Source organism: Muscardinus avellanarius, assembly GCF_963383645.1.
Source record: "Muscardinus avellanarius genome assembly, chromosome: 2".
Classification (NCBI taxonomy): Eukaryota; Metazoa; Chordata; class Mammalia; order Rodentia; family Gliridae; genus Muscardinus; species Muscardinus avellanarius.
The window spans coordinates 96,447,811-96,468,728 of NC_137787.1; the positions used below are offsets into that span (position 1 = coordinate 96,447,811).

General features: G+C 38.5%; 1 protein-coding gene across 1 annotated transcript in view; it reads left to right on the forward strand.

The window, feature by feature from the left end:
• Positions 1 to 20,505, forward strand: part of NXPH2 (neurexophilin 2) — a gene marked incomplete at both ends in the record, with an annotated part of 120,483 nt that extends 99,978 nt beyond the window's left edge. Inside the window, one exon of the mRNA XM_080689913.1 lies at positions 19,762 to 20,505. Within this exon, the coding sequence (XP_080546039.1) occupies positions 19,762 to 20,505 (744 nt within the window). The remainder of the gene's footprint in view (positions 1 to 19,761) is intronic.
• Positions 20,506 to 20,918: the final 413 nt, after the last annotated feature.

The following is a 20,918-nucleotide window of genomic DNA, read 5'->3' on the forward strand; positions in this document are numbered from 1 at the left end:
TGGAGATGTAATAAGTCAGCACTCATTTTTGATGAAAATCATAAGAAACAGCCATAATCAGGAATGCATCAGTCATATGGCAACTTCACACACTATTTGATGATGAATACTTGGAAACATACACATTAAAGCTAGGCTGTAGGGCTTGTGAGTCCTGAAGATGCTGTTCCTAGTTCCTAGCCATTGTCTCAGAAGTTATCCCCAATGCTGATGACTCTGAGTGTTCTTTGTCATACAGATCCAACCTCCTCCCAGACACGGCCAATCTTTGTTCTTAGCTTGGCCAAGGGCTGGGTACAGAGTGACTCCACACTTTTTCTAACAGCAAGTTCTGTCCTACAGGTGAGCAGCTGACGAGGAAATGAGTGATCAGCATTTACATTTTTCTGCCCTTTGGTAATTGACCACAGTGGCCAGAACAGATGGCCGCTCCAACGTGTTTCAGTTATGTTGAATGACAAAGCGTGAGGAACTGGCACATTCCTGGGCAAACCATGAAAATGAGTCAAGCAAAGACAATAAAGAGAAAATCTGGGAAAGAGGCAAGCATGGTGCTACATGTTAGGAACTCATTTATGCCTCATTTGGAATATTTTTTTAAAAGAGGATGTGTGTAAAATGGAAATGCGGCATGCACGCAATGTAAAAGAATGAAAAAATATTATATTTGAGAAGTGGCTTTCTTGAAGTTCTAACCACTGACTTAAGAAACCAGGCCTCCTTTAACAGCCTTCTCTTCTTCTGGCTTCTGCCATTTGTGTGATTCCTTTATGAATATTAAAAATCTCTGAGCACTATGAGGTACACACTGTTTAAAATGAGGCTATAGCCAGATGAGAAGTAGAATATGCCTAATGGTCAACAATGCTATGTATAAAAATGGTGTCTGTTGTGAGCCTACTAAATAAATAAAAATTAAAAATTAAATTTCATCTGCTTTCAATTGGCCTAATTAGTAGTGTTTGCTCTACCATTTTCTCTCCTTAGGTGTCTGTTCAAAATTAATCCTTAAGAATTTTCTTTATAGCAATAAGGTGCCTGATGAAGACCCAAAAACAAATAGGTTTTCTTAAGCAAAATAAGTCAGAGATAGTTACTTATGTAAGGATACTGACCCAAATTTCTCTTAGACATATATTGACTATCACTGAAATAATAGAAGGACATTGGCCAAAGCTCTCCAGTGGCTTCTGAGGACTCTGCTCTCGTGTCTCTTTGGTATAAACACAATGTTGGTCTCTTGCAGAAGTCATATCAGCAATCTTGACTAAGTTGATAGTGTTCAGGAAAATAAAAAAAATTAGATCTGGACTTTTCAAGAACCTGCCTCAATGAGAACTATAACATCTTGGACACAAAATTTAGACAGATACCACAGGTTTGTGTGAGCTGTGTAATTCAACATGATGGAGAGCTGAGCTCTCTAGGAAATTTTCTGTAGGTCACTCCACATTCTGACAACATCACTGATAAGAGTAAAGTTGTGGTCACCTCTTTATGCCTGTGTGTTGCAGCTACTACCTAAAACTTCATACTTATGGTGCTTATATTTCAGCTGTCTGCATAAAAAACTACCCCCCAAACTTAAACAATAGCCATTTTATTTCATTTTATGATGGTCTAGGACAGGGCGTCAGTGAGTGAGTCTTCTGCTCTGTTTGGATTCATCAGTGCCACCCAGCTGGCAGTTGAACTGATTGGTCTTCAAGGCTCAGGATGGCTTTTCTCACTTACCCGGGGCCTGGTAAGGGATGGATAAAGTTTGAATTCAGCTGGGAACCTTTCTGTTTCCACCTAATCTCACAACCTCTATAGATGGTCTTTCCTTCAGAGTAACTAGACTTTGTGTCTGGCTGCTTGGGTTTCAGAAGCATATTACTAGAGATCTGTAACTTGGTCCTAATACTGAAGGATCACTTTTCTGATGTATAAAAACATAAAGGGTGATTTGACCAAAGGAGCACTTGGACACAAACCAGTATTTTCTTTCCGGATGAAGACAGACTCCAGAAAACCCATTCAGAGAAAAGACTGTCAGGTCATATGCATCGGGTACACTCTCTATGCATGACAGCATCTGCAATGGTCACCTTCAAATGCAGTGTCATTAAATCTCAAACTGGCTTCCAGCTTCCATGTCTCCATTTGTACCTAACAGTTCATGCTGATGCCAGAAATGGCACTTAACAGTGAATATGGAGACCTCAGTTCTAGACTCTTCTCTTAGTTTTAAGAGCCTGCGTATCATTATCTGTATACTTTTGCCAATGAAGTACATTCACCTGATGAAAATGCAAGAAAATATCCTATCCTTCAGAACATCTTCATCCAACTCTTGAAGTTTGCCAAGATTTGTCTGGCTATGGGATCTTTTGTATGCTGATCCTCTGCCCACAACACTCCTTCTTCACCATTTCAGTGACAAGCTCAGCTAATTCTCCTTGTGGGAAGTTAAGTGTCACCTCCTCAGGACAGTCTCCCTGTCCACCCACACTAAAGTAACCCTATTCTTTGGTGCTTTCTTATTGGATTTATTCTCTGTATCCCCACAGTTTCTATTTATTTTATGACTGCATTTGTTTAAAAATTATCTGTTGGTCTCCTCTGCCAGAAATTGCCTTTGTAAACTAAGAACTACACAATTGAACCCCAATGCTTAGAACACAACAACAAGCCCAAAACATGCGTAGAAAATACATTGTCGCCTGGTGTGGTGGAGCATACTTGTAATCCCAGCATTCCGGAGGCCGAGACCAGAGGATCCTTACTGAATTTGACCATGACTCTCAACCAAACTCAACAACTTTTTTGGAACCCAAAAGCTGAGCAATTTTTGAGTCTCCAAGGGTGACAACTGCCAAGACCACAACTGCCAAGAGGTTCAAGGCCAGTGCATGGTAACCTAGCAAGACCCAGTTTCAAAATAATGAAATAAAATAAGGCTGGGGGCGTAGCTCAGAGGTTCCAGAGTTCAATCTCCAGTACCACAAAAATAAAATAAAATAAAATAAAATAATTTGCTCGTAGTATCTCATTTTGTTTTTTCTCAAGCATGCTTTTTTGTCCAGGTTTCCTACAAAAGACACATTTATTAAACCTCATAGATTTGATCCCCAGTAATTTTAAAATATTATGCAGTCATTTGGGTACAAGGCAAGACTAATTGGGCAATACATAGAATCTCAAGGGAAATCTCAGGGGAAGATTTAATCACATCAATCAATACTAAAATATTATTGCAGCTTCACGGTGGGGGGTTATATTTTTCAGTAACATATGTTGACTTACCATGTGTACTTTATTTTAGGCATTGTACTAAGTCTTGTAAATACAGCAAAGAATAAGAAAATGTCCCTATTTTCAAATAGTTTAGTCTAGTGATGGGTTACAAACCATGTAAATAATATAGGAGTACAATGGTGGGTACCCAAGAGGTGGGGAGGGACCAAATCCATCAGCTGACAAGAAACACTATGAAAGAGATGCTGCCATGAGCTATTTGAGGCTGATATGACTTTAATGGTCATCTGTAACCTCTGATTTTAGGTTTATGATTGCTGAAATATCCTTTTACTGGGGGGCTGACAAAAGAGGATCACAGGTTCAAGGCCTTAGCAACTTAGTGAGACCTTCAGCAACGTAGGGAGGCTCTGTTTCAAAAAAGAAGGAAGGATGGTAAGAGAGGAGAGTAGGAAAAGAAAGAAGGAAAGAAAGAAAGAAAGAAAGAAAGAAAGAAAGAAAGAAAGAAAGAAAGAAAGATGTATAGATCTTAGCTTAAGGTAGAAATCTGTATGCTAACCCCAGATTATAGGTGCTGGATAATTATCCCTGAAAAGTAATAAAATTCATTATTTACAGCAGTCTGTAAACTAATCCTTTTAATAATTACTACCAACCTTTTCTCATGTTATTTTAAATGTTTTGATTTAGGTTTCATTATTCTTCTATCAAACTATCATTACTTATTATTCCAGTCCATTCACCTAAGGTTTAAATTCTCACCTCCCATCTCCATTATTTTTCCTGCTTGACTGCTTTATTGACTAAATTTTAATTAGGATTTAAAACATTTCCCAAAATGGCCTAAGAGCAAAATCTAAGAAAGTAAAAAATTGTGAAAGGTCTTGAAAGTTGCACACTGCCAGCCAGATTTATTTATTTTTTTTATTTTTTACTTGGAACATTGTGAATCAGGCACTGCGAAAGGACCTGGAGACAACAGGGAAACAGAAAATTTGGGGGCTCAAGGATACAGTGCTTACCTAGCATCTGTAAGGCCCTGGTTATAATCCCTAACAACACAAAATAACTTTTTGTAAAATAAGTAGTTATGATCAAGAAATTTAAAATTGGAAGTATAAAAGACAAAATTATAATAATAAATGAATGTGAGCCAGTCCTGGTGACACACACCTGAAATCCCAGTGCTTGGGAAGCTGAGACTAGAGGATCACAGGTTTTAGGCCAGCTGCAGAGACTTAGCAAGACCCTCATCAACTTAAGGAGATTCTGTTTCATAATAAAAATAAATAAAAAGAGCTAGGGTTGAGCTCCCAGAGGTAAAATGTCCCTGGGGTTGGGGGGAAGGAAGGAAGGGAGGGAGGAAGGGAGGGAGGGAGGGAGGGAGGGAGGGAGGGAGGGAGAAGGTGAAAGGAGAAGAGGGGAGGGAAAGACAAAGGGCATACCATGACCTACACTTTTACTTTGGGAGCAACATAAAGAAACATATAACTCTAAACCTGTGACTAAATTGCCATCAGGTATACTTAATACTATACTAGGTTCTATGGGGGAACATAGAAATCAAGAAGCATAAATAAGTCATGAAAATGAGATATTCACACAGGGACACAATCATGAAAATCAGAAAAGTTGTCCAAAGATGGACACCTTAAGATCTGTATTTCAAGGAGTTGGTCCATGGGATTCTTTGAATGGACAAGTCCCCAAACACCAAGCCAGGCCAGCAAGCTGGACAATCTTGAGCAGCAGGCGATGCAGCATTCTTGAGGCAGAATTTCCTCTTCTTCAGGGAAATCTTATTCTTGATAATCTATATTATCAAGAATGAACTTCTCTATATCTAACAGTACTGGAGAAAACAGTTAAGGTACATCTGGGTGGCTGTTGTAAAGACACTAAGTACACGACACATCCGTCTAACACACTAGGTCTGTAGGACCCAGGACTTGAGGTGTGGAACACCTTCCCTCTCCTTGATGGCTTGAGCCCCTGTGAATGGCACAGAAGATTGGCAAGATTTTGAAAATCTTAAACTCTTATCAATGTTGCCAGCTCAGACTGAAATATTTAATCATAATATATGTATTAAAGTAAGATTTATGCACACTCCAAACTCAAGTTTTATTTATGCAGTTGATGGTGTTCTTGGAAGAAAATAATCGTTGTTGACTTCTTTGCCAATTTATTAGCCAAAGTCTACCAGAACCATTACATTTTGGCGATACTTCAATTCTTTAGTTTGTATTTGGGTGACAAAGGACCATTCAAAATTTAGAAAGGATATCTAAAGAAAACGGACACAGATTTGGATTTAGATTTTATTTTTGATAACAGCATGATTTTTTTCCAGAGTGCTTAAGCTACTATACAACCAAAATGCAATATTGTCTTTTTAAAAATAGATATGTACTATTTATATTATATATAGAGAAAATATGAATTATATATTTAAACATTAATAGTGTTATCAGACTTTAATGTTTCTCAAGTTTATTGTTTTAGAATAAGCCTCTTCAGTTTAGGAGAAAAGGTTTTAAGTTTATTAGATAAATACATTATATTCTATTGCGGTACATTAATCAAGATGTTTTGTTTGGGTCTTTGGTGTCAGGTTCATTGAACCATTACTGTGGAAATGGCTCAACCTTATACAAAGACCCAGTTTCTAGATGTGCCGCCACATCTTGATCTTTAAAACATGACAAGTCATTTGCTCTCCAAAGCAACTTCTTGTCCTGTATACCTCGTTAAAGTAGATGCAAGACTCAAATGAGATTATTTATGAAGACTCTGTAACTCTCACTATAAATATCAGGAACAATTATTATAAAAGCAATGTTAATAACATCAGTTTCCTACACCTAAATAGTATGTATTTATATTTTTAAGTAGGTATTTATAGTTTGTAAATTGTCACAAATTTATACAAGTTTGATCCTTGGCAAATCCCCAATAGATTATGAAGTTACTTTGGTGGTGGTAGGTCAGGTTAGGGTTGGGGGGGTCTAAGGATTAATCTCAGGGCATTCTACCTCCAAATTATACCCCAGCCCTGAGGGTCTTGCTAAGTTGCTGGGGCTGATCCTAGAAACTGCAGTCCTCTTGTCTCAGCCTCCCAAGTACTGGGATTCCAGCATCTGGCTGAAGGTTGCATTTAAATGAAGTATGTATCCACTTCAGTTTAAAAAATTATTTAAATTAAGAAATTTTACAGTTGTTGAAAGAATGTAACCAACATTATAAACGGCATCAAAAAAGCCAACTAATTATAAATGTTAATTACATCTACAAAATGCTTCCACAGCAAAGCCTAGATCGGAGTTTGAATAACTGGGTACTGTAGCCTATTCATGAAGCTAACCATTCCATCTAATGTGGGCTAAATGCTGAATTACCTAAAGATTGAAATATCAAGTGGATTTGGTGGCAAAATACAAACCATAAACACACACACTTTTCACCCTGGCCTCCTGCCTCCTCTTCCTTCCCCGTATTTTCTCATTCCTCATTGACATTCTGCCTAAACTGACATAGAAATAGAATAATCTGGCATTTCCACGCCTCATTTGACTGCTCATCTCTCAGTTACAACTTTCCTTTTTAAATACCAACTCGTAGCGGTCAGGACACAGATTCATGTTGTCTCTGGCAGCCCCAGGATATTTCAGTAGTGTTTGTGTGTTCCTATCATGTGAAGCTGTCTCCCAGTGGACTTGGATGGGGATTAAAGGACACATGGGTGAAAGCAGACAGGACCACTTAACAAGCGGAAGCACTTACTACCTAACAAAGGGACTCTTCCATCTGTTAGATTATAGAAAAATACCTTGTTTGACTATGCATAACCTGTGTTAAATGAGTCTGACTCCTCACCCTGTTTTACTTGGGAAATATCACCACATCATATTTAGCAGCTTCTTACCACAAGGCATCTTTAACATTTGCTTCCAACCTGCTAATAATTTGTTAAAGAGTCATTTTTATGCAGCTTTCTAATACAATATGAATTCTCTGTTTTCTTCCACACAATCCCCTAAAATGCTTGTAGGGAGCTGCGGTGTGTGCATGCACACACAGGTGTATGTGCGTGATATTTCCGTGTCATAGTGTGTCTGTGTGAGTGCTCACTGGTGTGTGTGCCTACCTTTCTTGCAGACACTATGTCACTTATTTTCCGGATTACTGTCATGAAGATAAAATAAGAATTGCCATATTTAACCTTAGCAATAAAACTACTGCCAAGCATTGCAATCCAGCTTTTGGCTCTTACTGCTAAGAGTTCTGTCTTCACATTTTTGTTTCCTGTGAGTTCCTGTATCAATTTAGAAAAATGTAAAGGGTAGCTATTAAAAGATATCTGGAAGGTACAATGAAGTTGCCCCTCTCAGGAGAAAAGATGCCCATTGTTTGGCTTTCTTCTCTTAAGCAATAATTTGTTTTCCAACTTGTGAAATAAATTGTGAAAAACTGCCACATAATGCCATGAAATATTAATAGGTACAATTAATACATTGAAAGATGTTTGATTCTGTCATTCTTCATTTCTTTTTTTTTGTTGTTCTTCTTTTAATCTGCTGTGACAGTTCTGTAATGGAGCAACAGAAATATGGCTTTCGAGCGAGCCGTGCTCCTAATCATCAATATCTCATTGTATGCTGTCCAGCAGATACACGCTCATGTTTTGTTAGCAGGGATGGTATACCATAAAATTTCCACCAGAGAAAATACTTTCCAAGATTTAGTTACAAGCAAAATATTTAATGGGATTCTGAGTTAAATTATGACAAGGGTTTTTTTTATATGATTATTGTGGGGTTTTTTTTGCCTTTTTCTGCTGAGCAAACTATTTAGTTTTAACTGCAAGATATTGGACAAAATTGTTAAAGTGACCTAATTATGAAGGCTAAATGTAAGCAACAAAACAAGGCTTTAGACCGCCTTTCATTATTGTTTTATAGTTCTTCAGCTTTAATGAGATCAGCTAGGCCTCTTTAGGTTGTATAACGGTAGTCACTTTAGGGATCTTGGCTTAAACTAATATTCCCAGTGAAATCATTAATGGTCAGCTATATAGATTTTATCATTAACAACACAATAAACAAATTCATCAAGCAAACCAGTTATTCTTTCCAAATGGCACTTAGCAATGGTTGTTACTCTAAAAGAACGTTTGTAAATGCTTCTAGGGCACCCAAGAGGGGCAAACCAGGTGCCTTTACAATATTTGTGCAGATTTGTATCATTTTATCTCTTGTAGCATATGCCAGTCCTCTTAGCAAGGAAAAGCCAACTTTCCCAGATTGTTACAAATCCACAGGTTGAACATACAGCTCATTGTTGAAGAATTCCCTACTGTGATGGGTAGAAGAGTGCATATTTTTTAAGTTATAGCCTTCCTTTTAATAGTAGATGATCTATGCAAGCTATTTATTGTGTATTATATGTTACAGCAAATGTTCACAGTAAGCCAGTAGAAACTATAATATTTTATATTCATTGCAAACAGAAAACCACAAACCCTCTTGAAGCATATATGGCTTTGGTAATACACAGGAAAATTTGATTATTTTGTTTTCTCTTTCATTTAGAACATTCATCCATCCTTGTGATAACCATGGACATTAGCTAGGTTTTTTTTTCTATTAGCAGAGTTCTAAGACACCTATCAGCATAAATACAAACTTCTATTATTTCAGACTATTCTTATTTATTTATCCAGCACATACTTAGTACATTATCAAGTAGCATTATATATATATACATATATATATAATAATATGTAATTAATATATATATATAATATGTAATTAATAAGAAATATATATATATTTCTTATTAATTACATAGAATTGTAGAAGAGAATTATACCATAATTATGGCAAAGGTCTGACTGTTCCAGGACCCCAGAACATGTGTTTGACCTTTGCATACCTCTTTTGAGGTTTAAGAGTGAAAGACAGCTGCAGCCTGCTGAGGCTGAGATTCTCAGGTCAGCACTGTATCTCAAAGTCAGGAGTTTAGCAGACTGAATATTAGAGCCTGCTCCTGGTTGTGAAAAAAGCCACCAAGTTATACTTTCACTAGAAAAATGTAGCTATAGTCTTACAATGTTATCACACTCTCATTAGTAATTATAAACAAATCAATATACAATTTAGAGCAAGTGATAAAGGAATATAAATACCAAGATTGATTTATTTTCTTGACATTAATTCATTCTTTATCAGCTATCAATTGGTAAATCTCTCTCATCTGAATAAAGATATCAATTGCTTGATTCTGTTCTAGCCTGATGCTTAGCTTGTTCCCTTGATTAGAATTAACATTCCCTCTGGGTTCAGTGATACCAGAATCCCAGCAACTCAGGAGACTCTGGCAGGGGGATCACAAGTTCTAGGCCAGCTTGGGCAACTTAGCAAGAACCTTCCTAAAATAAAAAGGGCTGGGAATAAAACTCAGTGGTAAGGCAACCCTTGATTCAATCCCCAGTACTACAAAAAAAAAAAAAAAAAATTTTTTTCCGGAGTCATCACTCCTGACAACTGCAAATTATTTTCCTGTAATTATTTCTTTAGTGTTTCTTCTCACCGCTCTTGTGCAATCTGCACAAAGGCAGGAGCTCTGTCCTACTCAGCAGTGCAATCCCAGCGCCAAGAGCACAAGTGCAAGAGCCCACACTCCACTTGAAAACCTCGTGCTACATAGTGGTGAAAAACGAATGCTTGCATTTGTGAGCATGCCTGAGGGTCGCTCTTTTCCTCCGCACAGCAGCCCTCCTCTCATGACACGGTTCCTGCTCTGAATTTATCAAAGTTGCTTTCTTGCAGGCTCCTTCCTCCTTTTAAGGTGCAACCCTTTTGTGTGCTGTTTTTTTGTTTTGTTTTTTAACATTTCATAGTTAAGAACACCAGGCTCAGAGAAGGGACATGGCCTACCTGGGGTTCTGGAAGGCTAAGTGACCGTACCAAGTGTCCATGTCTACATCCGTGATTCCAAGACCTGCTAATAAATGTAAGCACAGTAAAATACAAAAATCACAGCTCTAAGCCATGCATGGTGGTGCACACTTGTAATCCCTATACTTGGGAGACTGAGACAGGAGGATCGCAGGTTTGCAGCCAGCTCCAGCTACTTGGTGAGACACTCCACAACTAGTGAGACGCTGTTTCAAAATAAAGAATAAGAATAGGACTAGGGATGCGGGGCGTGGTGGTGCACATTTGTAATCCCCACGCTTGGGAGGCTGAGACAGGAGGATCTCACAGGTTCGAAGACAGCCTCAGCTACTTAGTGAGGCTCTCAGCTACTTGGTGAGACTCTCCACAACTAGTGAGACGCTGTTTCAAAATAAAGAATAAGAATAGGACTAGGGATGGGGGTGTGGTGGGGCACACTTGTAATCCCCACGCTTGGGAGGCTGAGACAGGAGGATTGCACAGGTTCGAAGCCAGCCTCAACTACTTAGTGAGGCTCTCAGCAACTTAGTGAGACCCTGTTTCCAAATTAAATAAACAAAAGGTCTGGGAGTATAGCCCAGAGGTAGAAAGCCTCTGGGTTCCACCCCCAGTACCACCAAAAAAAAATAGAACTAGGGATGTAACTCAGTGGTAGAATGCCTCTGGGTTCAACCTCCAGTACCCTACCGCAAAAACAAAAAAGAAAAAAAATCAAAGCTCCATTTCACTGGCTGCTTCTGCGATGGTTTCGGCTGTCCTGACCGGGCTCCCCACTCTGTTTCTGTATTCATCTCCTCATTCTTGGTGCAGAGTGTCTCTTTCTGAGTTAAATTAGGGTGTAAAGGGTGTAACGAATGGGAGAATGGGGTAAGAGACTCTCTCCTATAGTAGACAGGCTGAACCAGGACAGGGCATTTTTCCTCCCAGTTCGGTGACTTGAAGGTGTCATGTGGGAGTACAGAAGCGTGCCAGTGATTTTAGGTAGAGACCAAAGGGAGTTAGACAGTTAAACTTGATTCTGCAAAAATAAAATTATATTTTTTGCGGAACTATTTCTAAACTGCTATAGATTACCCATTTTCTTAAACAGCGTATGTTAATATCATCTACTGCCTTTTCCTGCTAAGTCAGGAGGAGCATATATAGAAACTGTGGGCTTAAAGGGCTCAGCTGGAATTATGTAGGAAATCCAGGCCCCTCCTTTCCCTGTTGCAATGTAAGTGAAGAGTCAATGAGTGCTAAATAAATGTGTCCACTGCAATTGTTAAACCCTGGCCTACAATAGCGAAGCTAGTGCCAATCTCCTTTCCCTTGGGGCTTCTTCAAGTAAGAAAACCACCATCTGCTAGAATGCTGAAGGATAGACCTACCTGTACTGAGGATGGCATGTCAGGTATTGCATTTATAATTCTGAGCCCCAGAAACTCAAAGATGTAAATTTCCCTGTCATTATTTACTAGGTGATAAAAAAAGCTTACCCCCCTTTTTTTTGGTGCTGGGGATTGAAACCAAGGGCAATCTACGTCTGAGATACACCCCCAACCCTATTTTATTTTTTAGTTTGAAACAACAAAGTCTCACTATGTTGCGGAGGACCACATGGCTGAATTGCTGAGACAGGCCTTGATTCTGATAGCCTCTCAGTCCTCCTGTCTCAGCCTCCCAAGTACTGGGATTACAGGATGTGCTAACATACCCGGCTTTGCCCCTGCTCATTAAGACCAAGCCCAACATGTAGCTACAGAGAAGAAGCAAAGGTATCCTGTCACAATAATAGCCATGTCAAAAAGGGTTACGCTGTTATTGTGGCAAAGATTTGACTGATGTAAAACCCAAAAGAAATTGAGTAACATCATAGTGCTGTACCACTCAGGGCACTGTGAATGCAGAAGAGTCCATTGTAAGGGGGATTTCTTTGATCAGCATCATCCTTTTAGGAGAACTGGTAAGCCCTGTTGAAAGCTTTGTATTTTCACATCTAATGTGTAGAAGGCATTACTGAATAGTGCAAATGTGCTGATTCCTAAACAGGGAAGAGACATTTAATTCCAATCTAGCCAGCAAGTCATTCCAAGTTTAGAAAAGATGTTTGTAGAATACACTCTTTTATTTTATTTATTTATTTATTTATTTATTTATTTATTTTTGTGGTACTGAGAATGGAACCCAGGGGCCTTCTACCTCCGGGCTATAATCCCAGACCTATTTTATATTTTATTTGGAGACAGGGTCTCTTAAACCAGCTGAGGCTGGCTTCAAACCTGCAGGATCCTCCTGTCTCAGCCTCCCAAGCACGGGGATTACAAGCATGTGCCACCACGCCTGGAAGAATACGCTCTTTTATATGGAGGTATTGATTATCAAAATGGACAAAATTTTAAGTAAATGATATTATATAAAAATAAAATAACAATACTAATGATATTGAAAGACGCATTTATAGCATGTAAAATTGCCAGAAAAATTTAGAAATAGTCTAGGAGTCCCTAAACACCTCTGAGGTTATTTTAGATAATTCAGTAATGTTATAATTCTACATTGAAATATTTGAGAGTTTCTTACAGTAAAAAAAAAAAAAAAAAATTCTAGCATGCCATGGTGATGAACACCTGTAATCCCAGTGCTTGGAAGACTGAGACCAGAGGATCACAGGTTCAAGGACAGCTACAGCAAAGTAGTAAGACTCTCAGCAACCTAGAGAGAGACCCTGTTTCAAAACAAAAAATAAAAAGGGTTGAGGGTGTAGCTTGGAGGTAGAATGCCACGGGGCTTAATCAATTGATTTGAATGACATAGATGATAGATAGATAGATAGATAGATGATAGATGTAAATGTTATACACACACACACATACTTATACATACACACACACACATATATTTATACTAAACCAAATAGTATTGAATTAAATGTAATTAAACTAAGTATATGATAACAAAAGTCTCCAAGCCTTTTGAATATTCTAAAAACAAAGCTTTTTTTCCAAAGAATCATCTGTACCTGAGCCGGGATATCAAGATTAACATCAACAGCACTAGGGTCTTCCTCTTCCAAATCCAAAGCCCATACAGTCATGAGAAAAGAATCAGACAAATCCACAAGCATGGGCATGCTACAAAATATCTGACCAGTAACCTCAACACACTCAAGTCAAAACAAGGAAAGCCTGAGAAACTGTCGTGGCCAAGACAAGCACAGGGATTCACAGTGATCTGTGTAACCTGGGATCCTGGAACAAATAAGGAACACTAGGGGACAACTAATGACAACAAAAAAACAGTATAGGAGTTAGTAAATAATAATATAACAACATCAGTCTACTCGTGGTGTCAGGTATACTGTAGGATTAGATGTTTACACTGAAGGAAGCTGGAAGCAGGTTATATAGGAGATCTATGCAACTTTCTTGTAAACTAAATTTATTTCAAAACAAAATGCCCACTAAAAAATACACAGCAGATAGAGTTAGAAAAAGACTCTTCTGATATAATGTTTGCAGAGAAAGATGCCTTTTAGTTTATAAATTATTTCCATAATTCGTGACAGTTCTCACATCTGCTACTATAAAATTCATTGCAGCCTCTCTGCCTCTTGGGGAAAAATGCATTTAATTATCAGTGAAATTCAACTTCAGCTTGTTATGATGAATGATTTGAACCTGTCAGCTTTCCCCCCTAAAAACAAAAGAACTGAAATGAAATACAATCTTATTCCTCTACCCCTTCCTTCCACCTGCTTCATTTAATTGATGAAGGCTTGAGCTTTTATTAATCTTTTTGAGCTCTTCTGTAAGATGCAGAAAAAGCTAATATGATATCATTGTATCTCGCTAATGTGTGTGCTTTGTGAAATTGATACACCCTGCCAAGACATAAATTACTTAAGCTTTGACAAATGTGTTCAAATCAGGGCATGCTCAAATAGATAAAGCACACCAATTCCTCTTTCTTCCCCTTTTTCAAACTCCATTTTGTGCTTGCAGTTAAATGCTTTTGCATTATTATTGTAATATGATGGGACAAAAGACAGCAATGATATTTAAATTAGCGTGTAGAGCCCTGGGAAGTACAAAAGTAACCAGGGCCACCAAACATGTTTGCAGATAACATCTAACTATATTGCCTTTGGGAGCATGTTCAAAACCACCTAGATCCAGGCATGATAGCCTACACAATGTAACCCTAGTACTTGAGAGGTAGAGAAGGGAAGATTGCAGGTTCCTGGCCAGCCTTAGCAACTTAGGGAGGCCCTCCACACCTAGTGAGAACTTGTTTCTAAGTAAAAAAAAATTAATTAATTAAAATAGGCCTTGGTGGGGGAGGGTTACCTTGGAGGAACACCCTTGGGTTCAATCCTCAATACCACAAAATAATAATAATAAATAATTTTGTCCCGTTATTTTAAGAAAATTCCATTCTCCCCCAGCACGTTGTATCACAGAAATTGTCTGTTCAGGAATGAGGACACCTTCCAGATGCTATGTAGCTTCATCTGCTTTGCTGACTCATTTGATAGGTTGGAATCAAAGATCCAAAATCGTGATTTGTTGGCAAAGAGAGCTCACCTGAGCTGGTGCTCTGAGTGTGACTCTAAGGCCATCAAGATAGGAAACAGGAGAAGACATTCTGCTGATGTTCTGGAGTTGAGAAAGTTGATTTCTACTTACTCACTAATTTAGCAGATGGCAAAGAACAAGTTGCTCAGTTAAGTATTAATCAGTATGCTAAAGGCTTGAGAATTCACATAACCTTTCAGGGATAAATCTTACAAAGGAGGCACAGGACCATCTTTTGGACCATGGGAGAGCCATCAGTTATTGAATGCCTTTTGCTAAGAATTAGGCTCCCTTTCTTCCTTCTTTGCTTCCTTCCTTCTTTCCTTCCTTTCTTTCTTCTTTCTTTCTATGGTCCTGGGAATTAAACCCAGAGGCATTCTGCCTTTGAACTACACCCACAGCCCTATTTTTTTTTTTTTAAAAAAAGGATCTCACTATGTTTCAGAGGGCCTCACTAAGTTGCTGAGGTTGGCCGAGAACCTGTGATCCTCCTGTCTCAGCCTCCCAAGTACTATGTTTACAAGTGTGCACCACCACTTCCAACACACACCCATCTGGTCTTTATTTAGTCCTTACAAAATACTAACAATAGAGATATAGTGAGAAAACTGGAATTTGAATAATGCATTTAGGGAAGGGATGATGATGTCATCAAACGTCAAATTGCATGTTATTTCTACCATACTGTGCTGCTTCCTAGTTGGGAGTGCATGGATAAAGAAGGGCAGGGTTGTGGCTCATCAGACCCCATCTCCCCTGATTAGGTCTTCTGAGGTTAAGCCTAAGCTTTGAGGATTTAGGTCATGCAACCACTTGTGAAGGCCTGGCATAGGAGAAGGTCTTCTCCACTTTGATGCTAGAAAGGGATACTTTATAACAAGATACACCAAAGAGAGGAGGAAGTTGGAAGAAAAAGGTAGCTTTTTTTTTTTTGTGGGTCTGGGGGATGGAACCCAGGGGCATTTGACCTCTGAGCTACACCCCCTGCCCTGTTTTTAATTCTTTATTTTGAAACAGGGTCTCTCTAAGTTGCGGAGGGCCTCACTAAGTACCCGAGGCTGTCCGCAAACCATGATCCTCCAGTCTCAGCCTCCCAAATGCTGGGATTACAAGCGTGCGCCACCACGCCCAGCTAGGAGGTAGCTTTTGAAAGACACTCTGACCTATATTTACTCTTCTAGTTATATTCTTCTATGGAGATATCATTACGTGATAGCTTTTTGAGGCTTGGAAGTCAGCAGTAGTGAGAACTGACTATTTGAAATTAATAAAGTTGTACACAGCTTTTTTCAATTTTGGCTAATGAATGTTGTCAAAGCAACTAAGAAATAGGACAGTCTAAGGGAAAGCAAAACAATTAAAACAATTATGTGTGTGTTTGTGTATGTATATGTATATGCATAAGCTTATGTGCATATATATGTAATGTTATTTTTTATCTAAGAGACTGCCAGTGAGTATTTTTACTAAAAGAGAAAAACGTTAATCTGTGCTATTAGTGAAATATTATTATTTGTTATAAAGCCTAACATTTACATCAGTATTTCTTGAGCAGGTTCAGGCTTGCAGAGTTGTATACTAGAATGATTTTTTTAGAAATCAAGCTCCACTTCAAGCTTTCATATGGAAAATCTTTTCTGGGGAGTTAAAAAGCCTTTGTGAAAATAATCACCTCAGATTTTTCTGTTTGATAGGCTTAATTGGTTTTCGTTTTGTGTGTTGTCGTGCTCATATTTCTTAAGTGAGTCACACATGTTTGTGTGAAGTTTGGTTACAACATAAATTACTCCCAAGAAAATCTTCAGATCTTTAAAAAACTTTCAGTAAATGGACTGGGCATGGTGGTGACAAATGCCTATAATCGCAGTGCTTAGGAGGCTAAAACAGAAGGACCACAGATACAAGGCCAGCCTCAGCAATTTATAAGACCCTGAGCAATTTAGCAAACCTTGTTTCAAAATAAAAAATATAGAAAGGGCTAGAGGTGTAACATATAGATAGAATGCCTGTGGTTTATTCCCAATACAAAAAAAAAAAAAAGTTTCAGTAAATGGCTTTTTACAACTCTTATTGAATAACCTCAGAACCATCACAATGGAAATCTCAGATGTAAAAGAAGGATCTCATTAGATGTTGGGTATATCCAGTGTTCTAAAATGTGTCACAATCAGCTAAGATTCTACACAGTTGCAGAACATACTTGTCCTTGGACAATAGGCTCAATATTTATAGGTTTTTCAATAACTGAAAAGTGAGGAGAAAATCGAGCAAAGCACTGAATTAAGAGAAATCATCCAAGCAGAAAAGTTTGGGGGAAATATATAACATACAACAAACATTTCTAGTGAAAAAAAAAAAAAGAGGAGCATACTGCTTCTGGTGCAAAAAAAATGTTTTCATACTTGTGGTTGAAAAAATATTTTTCAATGCAAAAATGTGTTTAAGCTCTGCTAATAAAGTATTAACCAGTGCAATTGTGTATAAAGATAAAAAGGGTTTTCCCCAAATATGTTAAAAAAGGAAAATATCACAGGGCTGTACCCTATGAAAGAAAGGAAGGAATGCAGGAGTGCAGGGGAAAATTTGGAAGTGGCACCGAGTCAAGGAGTAGAGACGAGGAAGCAGAGGAGCATTCCTTGCCCTGCAGAGATGCTCGGCACCGGGTGGATCCGTCAGCACTTCCCAAACAAGGGACATTTTAGTGAAATGTTGAAATGAGTGAAAAAAATAGGAAACAGACTCTGGGCAAAAAGGATCATGATCAGAGGGAAGAGAAATTGGACCTTAATTTGCAGGGGCTACATACCCACACAGGAGACCTCGGAGCTCTCTTGAGCCAGGGCAGGATGTATAGTTTGGACCAGCCTTAGCACTTCTCAAGAAACTCAGGTCAGGATAGGAGACACAGCACTGAAGTCCTTGGACTGTTATCAATTGATAGGTGTGCATTATCATTAAGAGGGTTCAAAGTCATAGAGGTACAGTTAATAGAATTAGATCTATTTTGAGCCACAAAATCAGAGAAATGATCCCTCTTTCTCTGGTGAATTTGCCATCTTTACAACACAATGCCGGAAGTGGGGGGCAGATATCAATTTAGTATGGGTCAGGTCCTAAGAAGAGGCCCTGTGAGTTTGGGTTCTCCAAAAGTAAGAACATGCAGCCGGGCATGGTGGCTCACGCTTGTAATCCCCGCGCTTGGGAGGCGGAGACAGGAGGATCGCACAGGTTCGAAGCCAGCTGTGCTGGCGTAAGAGACCCTGTTTCAAAAATATAAAATAGGTCTGGGAGTGTAGCCTGGAGGTAGAAGGGCTTCTAGGAACCCCAGTACCACCAAAAAAAAAACAACAACAACAACAACAACAATAAAACAGTATGGACATACAAAAGAAAACCACACATATCCAACTATAACACGTAGTTGATTACAAGAATTATAATCCAGGCTGTGTCTATTCCTTTTTTTTTTTTTCAGAATTAGATAGAGAACAATAATTTCTGGTATGATCTGAGACCATTTTCACCAAATGCTTTGCAGACTTTGCAGCGATTGGAGAGAGAGGACACAAACAGCCCTACTTCTTCCCTCTTCCTTCCATCACGCTGACAGTTTTCTGTAGAATCATTACAAGACGGGTTTGTGCCATTAGAGATAAGATTATCTGTGTTTCTATTAGAAACCTCCATTTTCCAGACTTTATAACTCATCCATAAATATTCACTCCAGACAACAATTTCATATATAATTATTCTGCTCCCCAAAAGCCATATTGGCTTAACTAAATGACTTTTTAAAACAGTAAGTACCTTTGTACAAAAAAGAATAAATAAATAAAGAGTGCTTATATTTCAGTAGCTTTGATTGGAACCAAAATATTGTGGAACCTGTAAGACACAGGCATATACTTTCTTAGCAATTCTATCCTTTGGGTAGAATATTGCTATAATAAAAAGTGTCTAATGATATACAGTTTATTAATTAGCTTATTCTTAACATTAATTTCTCTTCCCATGAAGGCAACTAATGTATAATTTTGTTTTTCAGCTAAAATTTCTATGGAATTTTCTAATACTAATCACAGATCTTTTATGTTGTTATAAAGATTGAGATGGAATTATATCCAAAACTTTAAAATAGCCTTTGAATATAATAACATAGCCCTAGTATTTACAAATATATTTAAGAGATTTATCAATATCTTATATTCAGATGGTCTATAGCTCCTTAGTAGAAGCTTTAGGCAGCCAGAATTGTCTTCCACCTGAAAGAAAAGACCTTGCAAATAAACAATCTTATCAAAGGAGGCCCCAAAATATGATACTTTGGTCAATCAGAAAAAATAAATTTTGAAAATTAAGAAACAAAGAGTAAAACCACATCAACCCAGCCAGGTGTTGTTCCTCATGCCTAAAATCCTAGTACTTGGGAGGCTGAGACAGGAGGATCACAGATTGGAGGCCAGTTTCTGCAACTTAGGGAGATTCTCAGCAATTTAGAGAGATCCTGTTTCAAAATAAAAAATAAAATAGGGCTGGGGGTGTGGCTTGCAGATAGAATGTCCCAAGATTCAATCCCCAGTACCAAAAGCAAAGCAACAAAAAGCTAGAAAGAAGAAAGAAAGAAAGAAAGAAAGAAAGAAAGAAAGAAAGAAAGAAAGAAAACATCAACCCATTAAAATGAAACATCACCTTCATATTCTCATCATCTTTATTCATTCATTTTTGCATTATCAGAGCTTGAACCCAGGACTTGGCACACCCTAGGCAAGTAATCTACCACTAAGCTACATTCTCAGCTCCTCTCCATTTCAATTTCTGTACTAAGAGTTTTACGTTGCTTAATAAATGCCCACATCTAGTCACTGTCGAGCCCAGCTGTGTGTAACTCTTTTTTAGCAAGAATCTAAATACTATTGAAAGTTTTCCCTGTGCTTTGGCGTCAATCTGTCAATTTGCATGCTCAAAGCCTACCCTGGAGTTTACTTCTCTTTCTTCTTCTCCCACAGCTATTTTGTGACAGTAAGGAGGCGGTGCATGCCACAGAGGGTCTGGATTGGGAAGACAAGGATGCTCCGGGGACACTGGTTGGAAACATGGTGCACTCAAGGATCATCAGTCCTCTGCGACTGTTTGTTAAACAGTCTCCAGTTCCAAAGCCGGGTCCCATGGCCTATGCAGACAGCATGGAAAACTTCTGGGACTGGCTGGCCAACATCACAGAGGTTCAAGAGCCATTGGCAAGAACTAAACGGCGGCCAATAGTAAAAACAGGAAAGTTTAAAAAAATGTTTGGCTGGGGTGACTTTCATTCCAACATTAAAACTGTCAAACTCAACCTCCTCATCACGGGGAAAATTGTCGACCACGGAAATGGAACCTTCAGTGTTTATTTCCGACATAATTCAACAGGCCTGGGCAATGTTTCGGTGAGCTTGGTACCTCCTTCCAAGGTGGTGGAATTTGAAGTTTCTCCCCAGTCTACCTTGGAGACCAAGGAATCCAAATCTTTCAATTGTCGTATTGAGTATGAAAAAACAGATCGGGCAAAGAAGACGGCCCTGTGCAACTTTGACCCATCCAAGATCTGCTACCAGGAGCAGACTCAGAGCCATGTGTCCTGGCTATGCTCCAAGCCCTTCAAGGTCATTTGCATTTACATTGCCTTTTACAGTGTTGACTACAAACTTGTGCAGAAGGTCTGTCCTGACTACAATTACCATAGCGAGACTCCATACTTATCTTCTGGCTGAATCTTGTCAGAGTGATGGAAATGAGGGCACGTGTATATCAAATTAGAATGATCAAGAAATAAGCCCAGCTTCTGTGATAAAGGATCCCTTTTGTTTCTGGCAGTAAACCATTATTCCTCATCAGGTTTTCAAATTAATAGAAAAAGAAACATACTCAAATGTGAAATATATATGTTTCAATCATAAGTACCTTTATCTAAAGAGTCAAACTGTTTATGAAACTATCACTTCCATGTAAGATGGCTAAGTTCTAGAAATGTTGTTTCTCTAACGGAAGCTTCAGTGGTAGCTACATGTGACGAGCAGGAATCGAATTATGCATGAGATAAACACTGCTCTTTGAAGGAGTCTGCCTTCGGAATATGTCTTGGAAGGTTACCTGAAATTCAGTCAAAATCCAGTAAAGTAACGGA